This window comes from Platalea leucorodia (genome assembly GCF_965183815.1).
Source record: "Platalea leucorodia genome assembly, chromosome: 6".
Taxonomy (NCBI): Eukaryota; Metazoa; Chordata; class Aves; order Pelecaniformes; family Threskiornithidae; genus Platalea; species Platalea leucorodia.
In genome coordinates, this window is record NC_138828.1 from 42960958 (window position 1) to 42977324 (window position 16367).

The following is a 16367-nucleotide window of genomic DNA, read 5'->3' on the forward strand; positions in this document are numbered from 1 at the left end:
GCGGGCTGGGGCAGGAGGGGCAGCGGCGCTCATGCTCCTCACTCTGTGTTGCACCCGTCTGACTGGGGCTACCTAGGGAGCACCGTCTCTCGGTAGAGCCTCCAGGTGGAGAAGGAAAAAAAATCCCCAACTCCCCCCATCCCCCAGAACCCTGTGGTTCCTCCATCCCTTACTCTCCTTTCCCAAGCCGGCGTGGACAGCTGAACCGGCCGCCTAATTCATCTGCACCCTGCCCACCACCTCTCTGCCCGAGGGAGGATGAAAATGCTTTGCTGGAGGATGGCACTGTGGCTGGCCGGGTGGACTGTCTGTGGGAAGCCTTCCTCCTGCTCTGGCCTTGATTATGACTACACTTACGATTTCACTGAAGAGGATAAAGCTGAGGCGATAGATTATAAGGATCCTTGCAAAGCCGGTAAGTGACTTCCACGTCTAATACAGCTCCCCACCCCCTCCCCAGATGGTGACTTTGTTCTCGGCTTTATTGACGGCGGTGTGCGTGAGGGGGGAGTCCCGGGCTCACCTGCTCCCTCCCGGGGCAGCAGCGACAAGCGGAGCCGGAGCCCTGCGCCCGGCTCTCTCACCTGGGGAAGGTACCCGGGACCTGCTTTTCTGGGACTTCCCACTTCGCTACCGCCTCCGGCTTAGGTGGGAGAGGGCTGGGCGGCGAGCAGGGCTGGACCGACCGCCTCCGCTCCGCGTCCCCGGCGGCGTCCCCTCAGGGCTCCGCGGCCGGCACGACGCCGCCGGGGACGTGGAAGTTGCAGAGGGCATTTCGTCGGGGCTCAAAGGTTTCGAGGCGGGACCGTGCCCCGCAGCAGAAGCCGGGAGCGCGGAGCGGCCGGGCCGGGCCCCGCAGCCGGCGCCGGAGGGTGGCGGCTCCTCCCGGGGCCCTGCCCGCCCCCGCGGCGGGAGCGGGTGCCGCTTTCCGCGGACTCCCTTTCGCCTTCCTCCATCTCAACCTGTCGCCCCCGGCCAGGCACCCCCGTTCCCGGGGCCGGCCGGGGCGGACCCGGGGCGGGCCCTCGGCGCCGGCCGCCCTATGAATATGTATATGTTAAGTGCACAGCCCGAACGGGAGAGGAGGGTGGAGGGGAGGGCATGGGAGGGCAAGGAGCGGGGGGCTCACTGACTCCTGGGTTTTGAGCCCTGCAAGTCCACGCGTGCCTATCTTATAACCCAACTAGTATGTGGTGCGGTTTGGTCTTTTACAGCGTGTGCTGTGGGGCCGGTGCGGTGCCCCCTACTCGCTCTGTGCCTGACCGACCCCTTTCTTAACTGTGTAGGAAGAGTTACAGCCTCTTCTCGCCTTGCAGAGCAAATAAGTCCTTTTCTAGAATGTTTATCTTACTTATGTAGGACTTCAGCCTCCTCAATACCAGGTACAACTCTTCATCCATTAAAGTTATCAGCAACCTTCTCGCTGACCTCAGGAACCGGGTTTGCTGGTATTTCAGTAGACAAGTGTATCTCAATGATGCTTTTTTCCCCCAAATTGTGTTATGAACAACAGCGGTGGTCCATTCCCAACAGCTCTATTGTTAAATAAGTGCTCAAATTTTTCAGCAGCCTTCTTTGCATTAATTAGTTATTTTATATTCTGAAAACTAGTTCAGCCAAAGGTTGTGTTCACTATGTCTGTGTGGTTTTGTTTAATTTATTGAGGAGAATGTGGTGAACATATATGCCAAATATGCAGACACTGTGTTTTTCTAATCACAAAAATATTTTGTTCCTAAGTGTGAATTGTTAGGTCTTACTTGCTTACAACTGGGGAAGGCTCAAGTTCAAAAAGAGCAGAAGCAACTGCAAACAAAATAGTATTTTTTCCCAATTAGCACTCACAAATAAATATATGTAAGTGAGTGGTCATAGTTAACCTGAGCTCTTTTCTTCTGGTTCGGTATTGTTTAGGAAGATTCATATGCATAATTTTGTATAATAAAAAATATGTGTATTTACTCTCAGTTTGCTGTGGGATTTTTTTTTAGTACTTCTTGTTTCATAGTGGGAGTAATTAAAAATTATAATTCATGACAGCTAGTGTTTTAAGATTATGTATGAGAGAAAGACAACAGTAAGAGACTGTGCAATAGGATCAGTGTTGACAATTTTCTGCCATCGTTTTGTTTGGAGAAAGAAACCTTTGCTTGGAAAGTTTGGCCCATTTAAATATTTTATAGAAATTCTTGCTGCTGCTTCTTCACAAGCTGCTTAGATACTACTGTGATGAGAGACAGGTAGATGCATGAAGAGTTAGTTGTATGTAGTTCCCGTTAGTCTTAAAAGCAATCACTTTGAGGTTTTCTGTTCAGTAAATAGCCCAGTAATTATTTTTTTTAATGTATAGTACTTCTTCAGAAATGAAAATGTATGTCACTGCTGCACACTGGGTTTGAACCATGTACCAGTTGTTTTTAACAAAAATTATAAAGTTCTATAAGTATTAGTGAAACTGATCCTCCAATAGTATTTCCCAAAAAGTTTTCCTGCTAAACCTTGCTTAAAGACTACATTAGTCTTAGCCCGTGAAATACTGATACTTGATCAAAGGTGATGGGGATAGCGGGTGCTCAGCCTCTTTTAGCAGCATAACCCAAGTGTGTGTTCTTGCTAGGGCAGTCTCACTGTCTGGGGTGGGTTTTGGACCTGCATGAGTAATTTTAGTGATATCTGCCATTAGAATGGCTTCTTCCACAGTGAGACCCTAAAGAAGGACAAAGCCAGGCTTCACACTCAGGGGTGTGAGTTGTTCACGCTCAAATTTGTGTGGTCACTCTATGCATGAGATAACAGGATAAAACAAGATAATCCTTGCTGAGATTGTGTTCAGCGTATGCAAACTTTGTCTCTTAGATATAATTAACACCTGCTTTTACTGCATCTCAAGGGCCTACAACTGAGGCTGTAAAAGTGCTCTTTTTTTAACTGTTCAGGCTGGTAACAGTTAGGTCCCAGATATTGTGAATTTCTGCAACTTGACCAAATGGGGGAATACCCAAAGTCAGTTTAGGGTTTTACCTAGTGACATACTTGAAAAACTCCAGTGAGTTCCATGCAGATTTTACAGCCCTGCTAGAATAATTTGACCTACCATAATTTCTAAGCAAATAAAATGCTTTGAAAACAGCCACAACTAAGATCCCACAAAGATGCTGATGCAGGATGGATTCACCTGTATTTTAAAAGTTATTTGCATTCTACTTTTCTCCAGTCAGTAGTGCTTGCTGCTTAGTTTTTATACTGTAGAGCACATAAGAAAACATTTGTGATCTTGTGACAGAAAGCAAAGTACACGAGGCCTCAGATCTATAGTTAGACAGAGTTGTAATTCTATATAGATAACTCTTTATAGATGTAGTCCTAACTCTGTTGAATCAATCTTCTTTTGGTAGGTCCCTTTTTCCCTGTTTTTTCCCTTTTGTGCAAGAGCTGGAGAAGTTTACCAGAAACAGAACGAAACAGCCTCTGAGACATTATTTATGGCTATTCTGTGTGTATTTCAACATTTTCATCAGGAAGGATTGTTTTAGAGAGTGGGCTTAGAATCACACTGTTCCTTGAACTTGAAATTCCCAGAAATATTGTAGTGCAGGATGCTATAGAGACTGAAAAGTACATTTTCTTACAAAGTTTCCAGCTTTGTGAAAAATCTACAGATAAGAGGAGTCTGCCAGATGCACAGTAGGGTTAGGAGTTGTTTCTGGAACTGATGTTTCCAATTGCATCTAAACCAGCAGCTGTTTTATGCAACAACCCCAAAGTTCAGTCTCAGCAGTGAAGCCAGCACCTTGGGAACCCTGGAGCAAGGGTTCCAGAGAAAAGACGAGCCTGGGGAAATGTTGTGATGGTGTTGAGGAGACGGGTGGTGGTAAGGAAGCTATTGACATTACGCAGATGAACTTGATGAGCTGTGCGGTTTCCTGTGTGTTTGTCTGCAGACCTTTAACCTATGTATGAATTTTGGGTCATGCTACTTCTCCTTATAACAAGTACCCTGGCATGCTATAACAGCGGGATGTGATGTAACACAGTTTCTGTGCTTCTGATGTCTCAGATATTTCCTCATGTCTCTCTGCAGGATATTGCCCTCAGTGTTTACCATTGTGAGGTTCAAGTGTAAGGCATTCTTAGTTTGTCTTCAAGATCTAATTTGCCAGAAGATGTGAAACTGGGAATGCCATACTCATTGCAATGTCAGGCTTTAAAAAATCTAAGAACATAGATCAGCATTTCTATAAATCAGGTACTACTCCAAAAAATAAAATGCCTAGTTAGATTTAAATGGACACTCTCAAGGTTTTCAGATGGCAGCATGCATCTACATTTTCTGTGGATTCCCAAAGTTGTTTGTTTCTTTTTTTTTTTTCCATTCTTGCCACAGCTGGTAATGTATTAAGGATGTCTGTTGAGAACCACACAGAGTGAGATGGGTAGGAAAAGAATTTCCCATTCTGTAATACTTGTTGATATTAAAAGTTTTTTGAAGACTTTTGTTTTGTTTCCTTAAAACAAAACAAACAAACAAACAAAAAAAAGAGACATAGATACTCTGGTGTGATCTTCCAATTCAAACACTGTGAACCATGGAAGATTAGGCAACAAGTCTTAGTTTTGTTGCATATCCACATCACTGAGGACTGTTTCAGCTTCCTGACAGCTGGCTGTCCTCAGATAAGTCTCTTTTAGCATTTCTTCTGTGAGGTATTTAACTTCCTAAAAAAAATTTTAAAGTTTCGGGGAATAGGTTTGAAGTTGAATTCCTTCGTCTATTGTTTTTCCCTGTTGTGGGCCTTGGTCTTCTTTGCACCAGAAATTCTGTCTTGCACTGAGGAAACTTCTCCCAAGGAAAACTTCATTGAAAGTTTTACATTCTCAGAGTAGTTAGTTTGGATTACTAGGTTGGTTTTTTTTTGATTTTTTTTTTTTTTTTTTTTTACACAAAACAATTAGGAAATTGGGATTTTCTTTTTCTTTCAAATTATGCATGATTTGCTTGCCTTGGAACAGAAGATTTTCTTTTTTTTTCCAGTAAAGCCAGATACAAATGTCAAAAGAATAATAATAAAGACAAACAATTAGATTTACAGCTTCATAACTTGGAAGTTGGTTAGCTTGCTATTGTTTGACTACGAACAAATTCTGTATGTATGTGTGCTTGCTTGAGAATAAGAGAAAAGTAAGAAAGACCCTCCTCATTGTCTCCATTTCTCACTCCTGTGAGAATCTAAGGAACTCATTTGGTTTTTTGCACCTTTATAAATAATAATTAAAAAAAGTTTGGATTGTCCGTAATAGGGATATTAGTATTTCCCACCTCACTCAGGTGTGAAACCTAGTTATGTATTTTATTTGTAAAGTACCTGAACATGAAATGTTGATGGTAAAAGTATATTTATTATACGGTGTCATCTGTAACTGCAATCTAACTTTTGTTTATTCATGTTGTAGCAGCAGCCTTCTATACTGCTAGGATGGTTTTTTTTAGTTTGTGTCTTGTATTCAGGGACATGTGTTTTCAGCTGTAAGCATGCTAATTGTGCAGTCTGGTAATATGAAAATTCTTAAAACGTCTGATTATACATTTTGAATCTGTTGCATGATTTAGATAATTGAGATCTTTCATCTTTATATTTCAGTCATGTAGTAAATTCTGAAAGATATATTGTGCAGTTTGTACTAATATAGAGGTTGTACTGCTAATATCACTTGCCAGATTGTCAGAACTGTGACTATTCATTTAGTAAACACATAGTGTGGGCAGCTGAAACAGAAACAAGCTTTTCTGAATAGTCAGTCCCAAATGGCCTCCATCCTGCTGTGGATAAACTTATAGGGTAAATCAGACTACTGAAAAATGTAGTTTTTAAGTCATATTTCTTTTTCAGAATTCTCCACCATTACTTTATCTGTGATGCCCTTTAATGTGGTATCTCAACAACTTTGAAAGAAATTTGTGTGAACATAAAATTCTTTTTCTCCTTGGCTTCATTGAAAAGATTAATTCAATAGTGAAACTCTGGGAAAACTGTATGAAATGAATAAGTTTGACGTTCTAACTTTGTGAACATCCTTCCATACCAAAGGCTCAGTTTCACGTCCAGACCACTTTCCATAGGGATCTGTTTCTGAATATATTTCCGGTGTGTCCGAGTGACCTGCAAGGAGCAGTATTACGTCACTGCAAAACAAGCCTAATTGACAAATCTAATTGAGCTTGGAATCAGGTCCCCCAGGCAAGTTCGGAAACATTCACCACACCTGGATGTCTGCCTTATGTCATTCTTATTGCCCCTCTGGAAAACAGGGTTGATAGGCTTATGACATAATTCCATTCACTTCTTTTTGGAGAGAAACGGTCATGTCTGTGGTGCATGGTATTGACAGAAGGGTTGTAAAATGGAAGAGTCAACTTCTGGTTTTCACAGGCACAGGGGACCTTGTGGAGGAAAACAGACCTTTTTTTTTTTTCATCCTGGATGCATTAAAGTACTCTAAATTTTATAACAGTGAATAAAATAAACAAGGGGAGAAATTTCTATTGTTTGTTTAGACAATGTGTGTTTGTCTTTAAACTGAAATAGGTTTTTATGGTCTAGCTTTAGACCCATGAGAAATGTTATTGTTATACAACATTCCTTTTTTTTTTTTTTTTTTTTTTTTTTTAAATATCTGAAGGAAAGATGATTCTAAGAGTATTCCAGGGCAAAACTAAGTTTTGGGCTTTCAAAGCTTTCAGTAGGATGGACAGTCTTTCATAGTGTTTTTCAGACTTTTCTCAGCCTCACTAGGGTCTGTCTAATCTACTTTGTTCCAGTCATTATTGAATGCAGTTCATTCTCCCATTCTTGACCACAAACGACCTCTGTCCACCTCCCTGCTACATCCCTTCAGAGCTATATCAACTGAAGGTGTGACTAGAGAAGTCTTTGGGTATTTTTATTTCTGTCTTCTCAGGATATTTTTCTTGGCTAAGAAAGAGCAAATGGCTAATCTGTTAATGTGTTTTAATGCATGTTCATTCTTTGTGTCTGCTGCTCATCCTCTACTTCTTTCCCTGTCACCTCTTTCATTATTCCTATGACAAGTTTCCTTGCTTCTGGATTCACCTTTCCCACTGAATGAATTTTCTACTTGCTCTTCAGCTTTTCCCTGTGCTGCCTGGCCAGTCACCTAGTCCTCTTCTCTCTGCTTTTTCCTTTGACTTATTCTTCTCTTGCTCACAATTAGCAGTTATTCCCTCCAAGTATAACTGCTAGCTCATTATCAGGCTTTCTGTAAGATTGTCCCCTACTGCTTTGATAGTTCTGTAGCAAAGAAACTGGGCACCTATTCCCACAGCTGGAAATGAGGAGGAGGAGGAGGATAAGGACGGGTGGGCTGTGCATGAGCAGCATGTTCTTGGAGGCCTTGCACTGGAGTGCTTAGTGGGCTGCCAGTGATTTATTAAACACTGCACGTCAAACCCTGAAATATCCAGCTATAAACATTTATACAGAACACATACATGACCTCTCTGTCTCTGTTGGACTCACACACCTAAATATCAAGATCTGATGTGAAGACTGTCCTTGCTGAACAATAGAAATAAGAGTACTAGAAGTACTTGAAGTGTAAAACTTGTATAAATAGTAATGCACCAGAACAGGCTGAGCTGGGGAGTGTGAAGGTGGAGGCTGTGCTGTGGACATATGTAGAGTGTCGGTGTGCAACTCATGTGAGTGGTTGCTCTTGCAGACTGTTTTGGAGGCAGTTCCGACTCATTTGGATACTCTCAGATGACTTTTATTGGAATTTTTGCCTGAGTAATGGTCTGAAAGTGCAAATTTTGAGTAACTATAAATCTGTGAGCATCAAGTGTTTGAGAATATTTGAGCACAATCAGATAGCTCTTACAGAGCAATAATGCTCCAAAATGTAAGTTTGTGGGTTTTTCCTTCAATATTTAAAAACAGAGATTGTCAAGACCAAAATGCCAAAAAATCAATTTTGTTCTAAAATAATTCCTAATATTTTTCTTGAGGTGTGTGAAATATGATGCCTAATAGGATATGCAGTGTGTATTTAACCATCTTCTTTGCTACAAATACTTTATTGAGATAAAGTCTATCAATAATTGATTAGGAATTGATTTTGAAATTTTTTAATTAATTTTGATGGTTATAAATTACATCACAGAACAATATGCCTACTCTGAGGTATCCTCTTAGTAATTTAAAACATATGAATGTTCTTAGAAACAATTTCTGTTACATGAAACACTTAAAATTATAATTTTGTTTAAATTATGTGGGCATTTTAATTTTAAAATAGCCATAAATCATAGCTAAAGTTGGTGCTACTCAGCAAAATAAGTGCAGCTGTGCCCGGACTGTCACTGTCAGTGTAACGGCACATCCTACCAGGATTCAAACTTCCAAAGGTTTCTAGGTTGGTATTCTCATATGTCATCGACAAGATATCGGATTTTTAATATTACATTAAAGAATAGTAAGTATTGGAACTCTTATCAGAGAATAATGATCAAAATCAGGACAAAAAAATGCAAAGGAAAGATGTTTATTTTAAAACTTATTTTCAGTGCATTTACATCTGAATTTAGAAATTATCTGTCTTGCTGTCCTGATGAATTTTATCCCTTTTCCTACAAAAATTGAATGACCCAGATATATTGTTGCATTTGAAAGGTGCCAGGACCTCTCCAGCCACACTGTGATCCTTGGATATTGTAAGCTGTATGGTGGAGTTTAAATACCGGCTCTTGGAAGAAGTGAGTGGGCATGGACATCAGCTGAGAGGGATGTATCTAAAGAGCTGTGCAGATGGGTTACATTATTCTTACTCTGGCAGCAGCAGTTAAACATATTCCTAGTAATAACTCTAATTGTTATTATGCAAAAATGAATCCATTTTATTGGTGTCTGTCATTTTAATAGGTACTAGTTAGGCATGTTCTTGCTGTCATGGGTATTATATCACTAAATACCTTCAGCATTTTTCCACTCCCCCAATAAAGTATAAAGGATTTTGAATAGGGCATAGTGATTCTAGAAAGAGTGGCCAAGAGGCAGAGCTTCTCTATGTTTCCAGGTGATGTACTCGGATAAGTAAAGAAAATAATTTCAGATGGTTCTTATATAATATCAAGATTTATTTAAACAGTTTGCTTGTGCAGCCAATTATATTTGCTTTCATGAAGAGTAGTTTTAGAACAACTCTGCGGGTGTGAGAACATGACGATGAACTGCCCAATTTCTCCATCTGGTAAAATGTCCTTATATTTATAACAAATTTGCATACATCTTGATTTTTACTTGTACTCACTTTATTCCTGTTACTCAACATTACTCTTACAATTGTGCTCTTACTTCAGTTTTATTTGCAGGTGGGTTAAGCTCCACTACTTGACAACTGTTTCCATACTAATAATTGTCTACTTCATCCCTTGTAAAGGTTTGTATACATATAGGCAAATTGATGAATTAGGTATTTTCTGTTCAGGCAATCTGCTTAGCCCTTTTCTGATGAAGAGTGTAGTGTGTTTCCGTGCAAAACTGCCAGTGTCATGATGAAGGCATGTTACTCATCTTTTTGTGATCTTCATTTTAGTACCAAGATCTTTGATCTGTCCATCAGCCCATCCTTTTGTCATCATATAAACTGCTCGGTCTTTCTCTAACTATGCAGCTATTCAAGATGATTGATTCAGGAATAAATTCTGGAATCCTTATTCTGTTGTTACTGGTATGCCGTAATGGCTTTATGTTCTGAAAACTAATATAGATTAATCTTTCACACCTGGAAAAGAAATTATTAAAAAATCCCCCACAAACCCACAACAAACCCTCAGACAAAACAATAATAATCAACCTATAAATAGCTAAGGAACCAGATTCATGCAGATAAGTGTTTTATTCCACAAAGGTTAGATTATTGGAAAAACTGTTTAATGAAAACCGGGTAAAAAGATGTTCAAGTTAGAAAAGAGAAAATGAAAGAGAAGGGGCGTGATAAATGTATACAATTTAAGAAATTATACAAGAAGATAAAAAAGAAGACTTTTGTTTCTACTTCTATTAGCCTGTTAAATTCTGAAGTGGCAAATTCAGAACGGAGACAAGGAGATACGTGGGGTTTTTATACAACTTTTTTTAGATTTAAATCTGCTAAAGGATTCCACTGAGGCAGTATTTGGATATATGATATGGAATTTACATAGATAGCAGGGGTATCTGGAGCTCTGATAATTAATAATGATAACATTTTCAAGTGGATATTATACCTCAGGCTTCAGAGTTCAAGGCAGTCTTTAGTAGCTGGAAACCGGGATGAACCCTAACGTGTGGCAAGATTATCCTTGTCTACCTACTGCAGATTCTTGTTTCTTTCTGTGAAGCAGCTGGTGGTGACTGCTGTCAGAGACAGGACCTTGGATATGATCCAGTGTTGCAGTTCCTTTGTTCCTCAGCCCTCCCTAAATGCTATTTCCAAATCTCATGTCTTGTAGCATGCCTGAAAGATAAGTGCAATTTGGGTATTTTGGGAAGTGAATGAATTTCAAAGCTCAGTGTGACTGTAAATGCATTGAGCAACTGTATTTGATGAAAATGAGTGTATGCAAGCACACAAGAAGAAAACTGCATTTACCTAGTGTATATAGATTCTCATTATGGGTCCAGTGGAGCACTTGTGTACATGCTTATCTTTAAACACATGTATGCACATGCTCACCTGGTTACCTAAGGAAGTATCATTGAAGCATAGATTCCTGTGGAAGTATCTATATAGGATCTTTAAAGTTGCGTGTACAGATTGTGTGGGTGCCTTTTTTTCTTTTTTTTTTTTTCCCTACGCTTGGAAACACCACATTTATCTGTCTGTTAAACCTGATCTAGAGGCTATTTAACTCAGTGGGAATATTTCCAGTTACTTTAGAGATAATATTTATAGGTGAATAAGTAATAAAGCGCAGAGCTGACTAATATACTCCTGTGTACTTAGGCTATGGCTTGCTTGCATTCGTGTGCTCACATGCTTTGCAGGCACATTAATGAAGGCAGTTGGATTTTTGCCCCAGTTTCTGTAGTTGTCATCACTAATACAAGAGTATCATGAAATCTTACATTCAGTGACCTTGTGATTGCAGGTTCTTTCTTGCTGGACTGGGGTGTGAAAAAAATCCAGCAGCTTGCAAGAGCATCTGATTCTGCTCCCCCCCCCGAAGCCTCAGGATAAGACTGGATTTAGATTACTGCAATAATTTCTCAGCCTTTAGAGATAGGTTTCTTCTTGTCATAGCTGAATACTTTATTAATTGTTCAATCTGATGAATGGCTAAAGATGCTGACAAACATGATGGTTGCAGTTGCATATACAGTTCCTTATCTGTGTAATTTCAAGAAACGTAAAGTCAAAGATAATAAGCCACTTGTTCCAAAATACAGCAGGCATGTGAAATTGATGTCAGTGTAGTTTGCAATAATATCGGCAAAATCATGTACCATTAGCTAAAGTTTGACAAGGACTGCAAGTCTCTTCAGTAATTTACAATATTCTAAAATTAAAACATTTCCTATCCCAGAGGCTGCTAGAAGCTAAAGAGATCTTGGAAAACTAGGAGGAATAGATGTACTAATATCCCCATTTATTTAATAAGTTGAAGAATTAGTTAAATGGTAAAATAAAAACAGAGAAGAAATTTTTTTTTTTTTTTTTTTTTTTCAAAAGCTAGGTATAGTCTGGATGGATTGCAAAATAGACGAGTATCCTTATGACATAGCCTAATCAGTGCAAATCTTGTGTTTAACCACATAGTTTGTTACTTTTGTGTTTCACAAACTTCTGTTTTCTTTCTGATGTTTCTTCCGTGTGTTGAACTTTAATCATGGTCTGAGTGAGAACTGCAGGTGATAAATGAGTCTAGATTTGATTGAGGATTCTTGTTTGAAGTAAGTCCTTTACTTGGCTTTAGTTACAGAGTTTTCTGGGGTTATTTGGCAGGGAAAGGAAGGAGAAAAATCTTTGCCTATCATGAAAATATTCTCCTTTTACGGTTTGTAGATCCTTTGATCCCTGAATTGAAGGAGCAGTGGAGAGTAGAGACTGTGGGACAGGAGTTTCCTTTTTTTTCAATCCTTTATCTGCATTCTTGAGGATGAAACCCTTTCACACATGCAGTACAGGTGAAAATACAGAAACCCAGTTCAGGTCTTTTGGATGTTTTCATTCATAATACCTTTACATTGGAAGAAGCTGAATTAAGTATGAATTGTAGCACTGACGGATCACAATCAGTTTGTCTACAGAAGTGAAACTCAGGTAAAGAGAATTTATAGCATAGGCTCCCTTTTGCATTATGGAAGAGAGCCCAATACAGAAATGCCTCCTTGATCAGTAACTGTGTTTATGGAGATATGCAGATCTTGAGGGGGCTAAAACTAAAATGTTAGAGAGAAATGCAAACTATTCTATGGTGGTTTAAGTCAACAATGTGTAGAGCCACCTAAAGTCATGACAATTTTTTCAACTTGGACAAAATTAATTTTTCTTCGCTATTTTTTGAGATTGTAAAAAAGTGTCTGTTAAATTTATTTGGAGTATGGTGCAGCATTCCATCACATATAATGTATTTTTGCCGATTCATTGATCTAGTCATTCTAGACCCAAGGTTGTATAGGAAGTCAGAGGTTTCCTGAATTAATTAGAAAGACTTCATTACAAATGTAAACCTTTTGTTTGTCTGTCCTAATTATGAACAAGCTCAAACTAAAGAATGGCCCTAAGGAAAAAAATCAACAAAAAATAAGATAAATAGTAATACTCAGTTCTAACCAAACAATTTTATAGAAGAAGAAAAATTATTTGATGCTTGGTTTCTGCTCACATACTCTGGCTTGGCTTCATTGACCTAAAATGTTGTAGGTCTTATCAGTGGACGAATTCTCCTTTCCCCTCCCTCCAACAAGCAGATGATATATCATGGAAATCAGCAAAGATCTAGATAAGATTTTGAATCCACTTGCAGGTGCTAAAGAAACAAGTTAACATCCCCATTCTTACCTGCTAATCAATTCTGATTCCTTTTAGTTCTTTGTGGCTGTTCCGGTGTCAAGATAAACCCTTTCTACAGCTGGCTGTCCACTAGAAAGGAGCACGCACAAGACTTGCTCCTGCACTGATGGAGCTGCAGGGACTCCTTGCCCCCCAGGGCACTGCCGAACCCACCCTGCACCTTTCCTTCCTCCCCTCTTTGTAATCAGTTTTGGATTTAGTTTTCTTTCCTGTTTGTTGTCTGAAGAGTCACGGGTATCTGTGTTTAAGGTTGGATAGGTGCTTAGAGAAGTCATAGGGAATAAACCAACATCACAAAGTGCTGCATGGGTTATCTGCCTGGGGAAGCCTGGTAACCAGGTAAAAACTGAGATGCAAATGAAAGGTGAATTATCCTGTGCTGAGCCCTCCGCAGCTGTAGATAGGCGATTTCCAGCAGAAACTTCTGTGAGAGCATTTTGACTGCAGATCAAACCGCTCTCTGTATTTAGCTGCTGCTAAGGTAGCAAGTTTTAATTGAAACAATGATACACATATAAAAATTTCTAGTGGTATTTTGTTCCAACATGTCATTCAGTTAAATATGGATGAATTGTTTTTGCACAGATCTTTTGGTTTTGCTTTCGCACAGTGTTGTGGATTGTTCAGTGGCTGTTCCTCCTGGTAAAATGCCAAGAAAAGATAGTTACTTTCCTTGCAAACTTTGAGTTTCATCTCTTTGGACCATCATAGCTACAGTAGCACTGCCTCGTATCCTGCCACGGGATACAGCAGATCCCATAGGTGGGATGTGGAAGACCCCGCATTAATTATGTGTTACGGGCCCTGGATTGTGTTAGGTGTGCCCTGGTGTGGGCTGTACAGTAGGGAACTATGTCCAGGGCAGGGACCCACAGCAGCCAATGAAGGTATTTTTTTTCCTTTATCATAAAGTACTGTCTTCAATTTTTATCTGATTTGTGTTTCCTGGCACACTTACGCAGGAATACTAAATGCATTATGTTTATGTGCTGCAACTTATAAGGCTGAATTCTTCACCCAGACTGCAGTCCCTCTCAGGATCTCGTTACTTCTAATGGTGACATTCACCTTAATGAGGTCAGAATTTGAACCTGAGGAAAAATTGTATTTAGGGCCACTTTACTGAGACTTACCGGAGGCATGTTTTTTCAACAGTCCATTACAATGGAGGCAAGAGGTAACCAGGTAATTAGGGTGTAATTAGCTTTTTGGTGTTTTGTGAAGTTTTAAAATATATATATATAGGTAGACATTGCAATGGAGGATTCTTTCTGAAGTGGCATTACGCCAGACTAATTTCTAAGCGTAAATAGCTGCTTTTAAGAAACAATTAGTCGCTGTTCATACACCATACAGAAGCAGATAATCCGTGCAATTTGACTGGGCCCTTTGAATTGGATGCAAAGGAAAACTCTTTTAAAATGCTTTTGTTGTTCTTCCCCCTCTACAGTGGGAAATTTTATAGAGAGAAGATGTTGTAGCAAGGGGGAGCATAGAGGAACTGTTCTGCGCTGCGAGCCAAAGGACATCATTAGGAACACTCCTATTATCTGGAAGCCTGACTTCCTGTCTCAGTTTCCTCGTGGGTCTCAATGAATGGCAGAAGAAATGGAACACTTTCCTGCTTGGCCAAAAACTCTGCTAAATGACTCCTTTGGCTGCATGCCACGCTGTGCTCGGGAATAAATCCTGCAGCTCCCCCCTGAGTCTGGAGGGTACTTGCTGCAGTTTCTAGGGGCCAATGGAGCGAATTTTAGAAAGCCTGCAGTAGCAAGGCAGACCCAACCTTTCCGTCAATGCTGCAGTGCTGTAGGTATCCTTTTGTACATTTAGAGAATTTTTTTTTTGACAGAGAGCAGTAGATGTGTTGACATTTGTTAATGTAAACTTCCATGAGAATTAAGGGATGTTAAAGAACTGAAGTATGTTAGGGTTTTCATATTGGGCAAAAGATTCTACTACAATGAAAATAGTATAGCGTACCTTACAAAAAGTACCAAAGACATGTTTAAAATTAAAATACTTATACATGCAGTTCAATAACTAATTTTCTGTTTTTCTCAAAAGTTTTACCACATGAATTAGTATATGTACTGAAGTACTAAATGTAGTTTTATTGTAAAGTATAAAAATAGTGTAATAAACCTTTTTGTATGCCTATTAAGAAAGAATGAAGAATGAAAGTTGCAGACATCCCATTAGGTGTTGTTTCCATATATGATGCATCAGTCATCTTCTATGTACAGAAGAGGATTTTTTTAAACAATTTTTGTCTTTTTCTGTTTGTTGTCTTTAGTACATTTTCTCTAATGTACATATTAAACCCCAAAAGGTTTAGAATTCTGTCTTAGCTCTGATTTAAATTAAAGCCACAGCACCAAACTTTTGGTTCAGTTGTTAGTGTCAACTTCTATACTTTCTATTTTAACTACATTTGGCATGTAAGAAACTCACAGCTGACTCAAAGGAAACTTGGCGAAATATACACCATTTCCCAATAGCCTTTTTCTGTAATAGAAGAGATACTGGGACAGTGTTTAATAATTTTTGGCTTGTTTTGCCATATGCATCCAGGAGGAAAAATGTTCTTGATTCACTGGAGACGGGAAACGTTCACCATAGTTAGCACTCTGTATGTGTCATCTTTCAAAGGACTCATTCTCAAGCAGCTGTCCAGCTGGAAATTTTGGGGATACATGGAAAAGACTACAGAAGAGACTTAACAGCTTGTGCAGTTTTTTTCCTGCTAGTTTGTCTCACAGTTTTTAAGGTGTATCCCTTGTTCAGACTTTCTGGAATTTTAGTGTAAACTTAATTGGTGTGACTTTCCTGGAATACCATCAGAGAGTGTGATGTGAAACAGCACTTCTCCCACTGAAAGAGTTGTCAGCTTTTTAGCCTGTGTGCATGCAATCGTGCTGTGCAGGCCTGATGTCGAGGTCACTGTTGCTTTCAGGAAAGCAGGACTGCTGGGTTATGCCTGTCTTGTCAACTGGTCCTTTGGTCTCTCTTCAGTCTCCTTTGCAAAGGCAGCTAAGCACTGACGGGAGCTCCCCTTGGCTGACAAGCAGTGCTCCCTATGTTGATACCTCTGCGTTTTGAGACTTGGCACGTGGGGAGGCAGAGTGGATGGCATTTTCTGAGAGTTGGCTACAGGACGAATGTGGAGACTGCTATTTTTTATGGCAGCTTTTTGATATTAAGATCCTGATTTTGAAAGCTGGGAGATCTCATTCATTCCCATTGCTCGCCCCGCCCGCCCCAGGCCAGCAATGCCACTTTGCCCTTTCTGTTGC

The 16367-nt window shown here is 39.8% G+C and overlaps 1 protein-coding gene across 1 annotated transcript in view; it reads left to right on the top strand.

Moving 5' to 3' along the window:
* Positions 1-243: 243 nt before the first annotated feature.
* TLL1 (tolloid like 1) overlaps positions 244-16367 on the top strand; it is a gene marked incomplete at its 5' end in the record, with an annotated part of 139947 nt that continues 123823 nt past the window's right edge. The window contains one exon of the mRNA XM_082314947.1: positions 244-415. Coding sequence (XP_082171073.1) covers positions 259-415 — 157 coding nt within the window. The remainder of the gene's footprint in view (positions 416-16367) is intronic.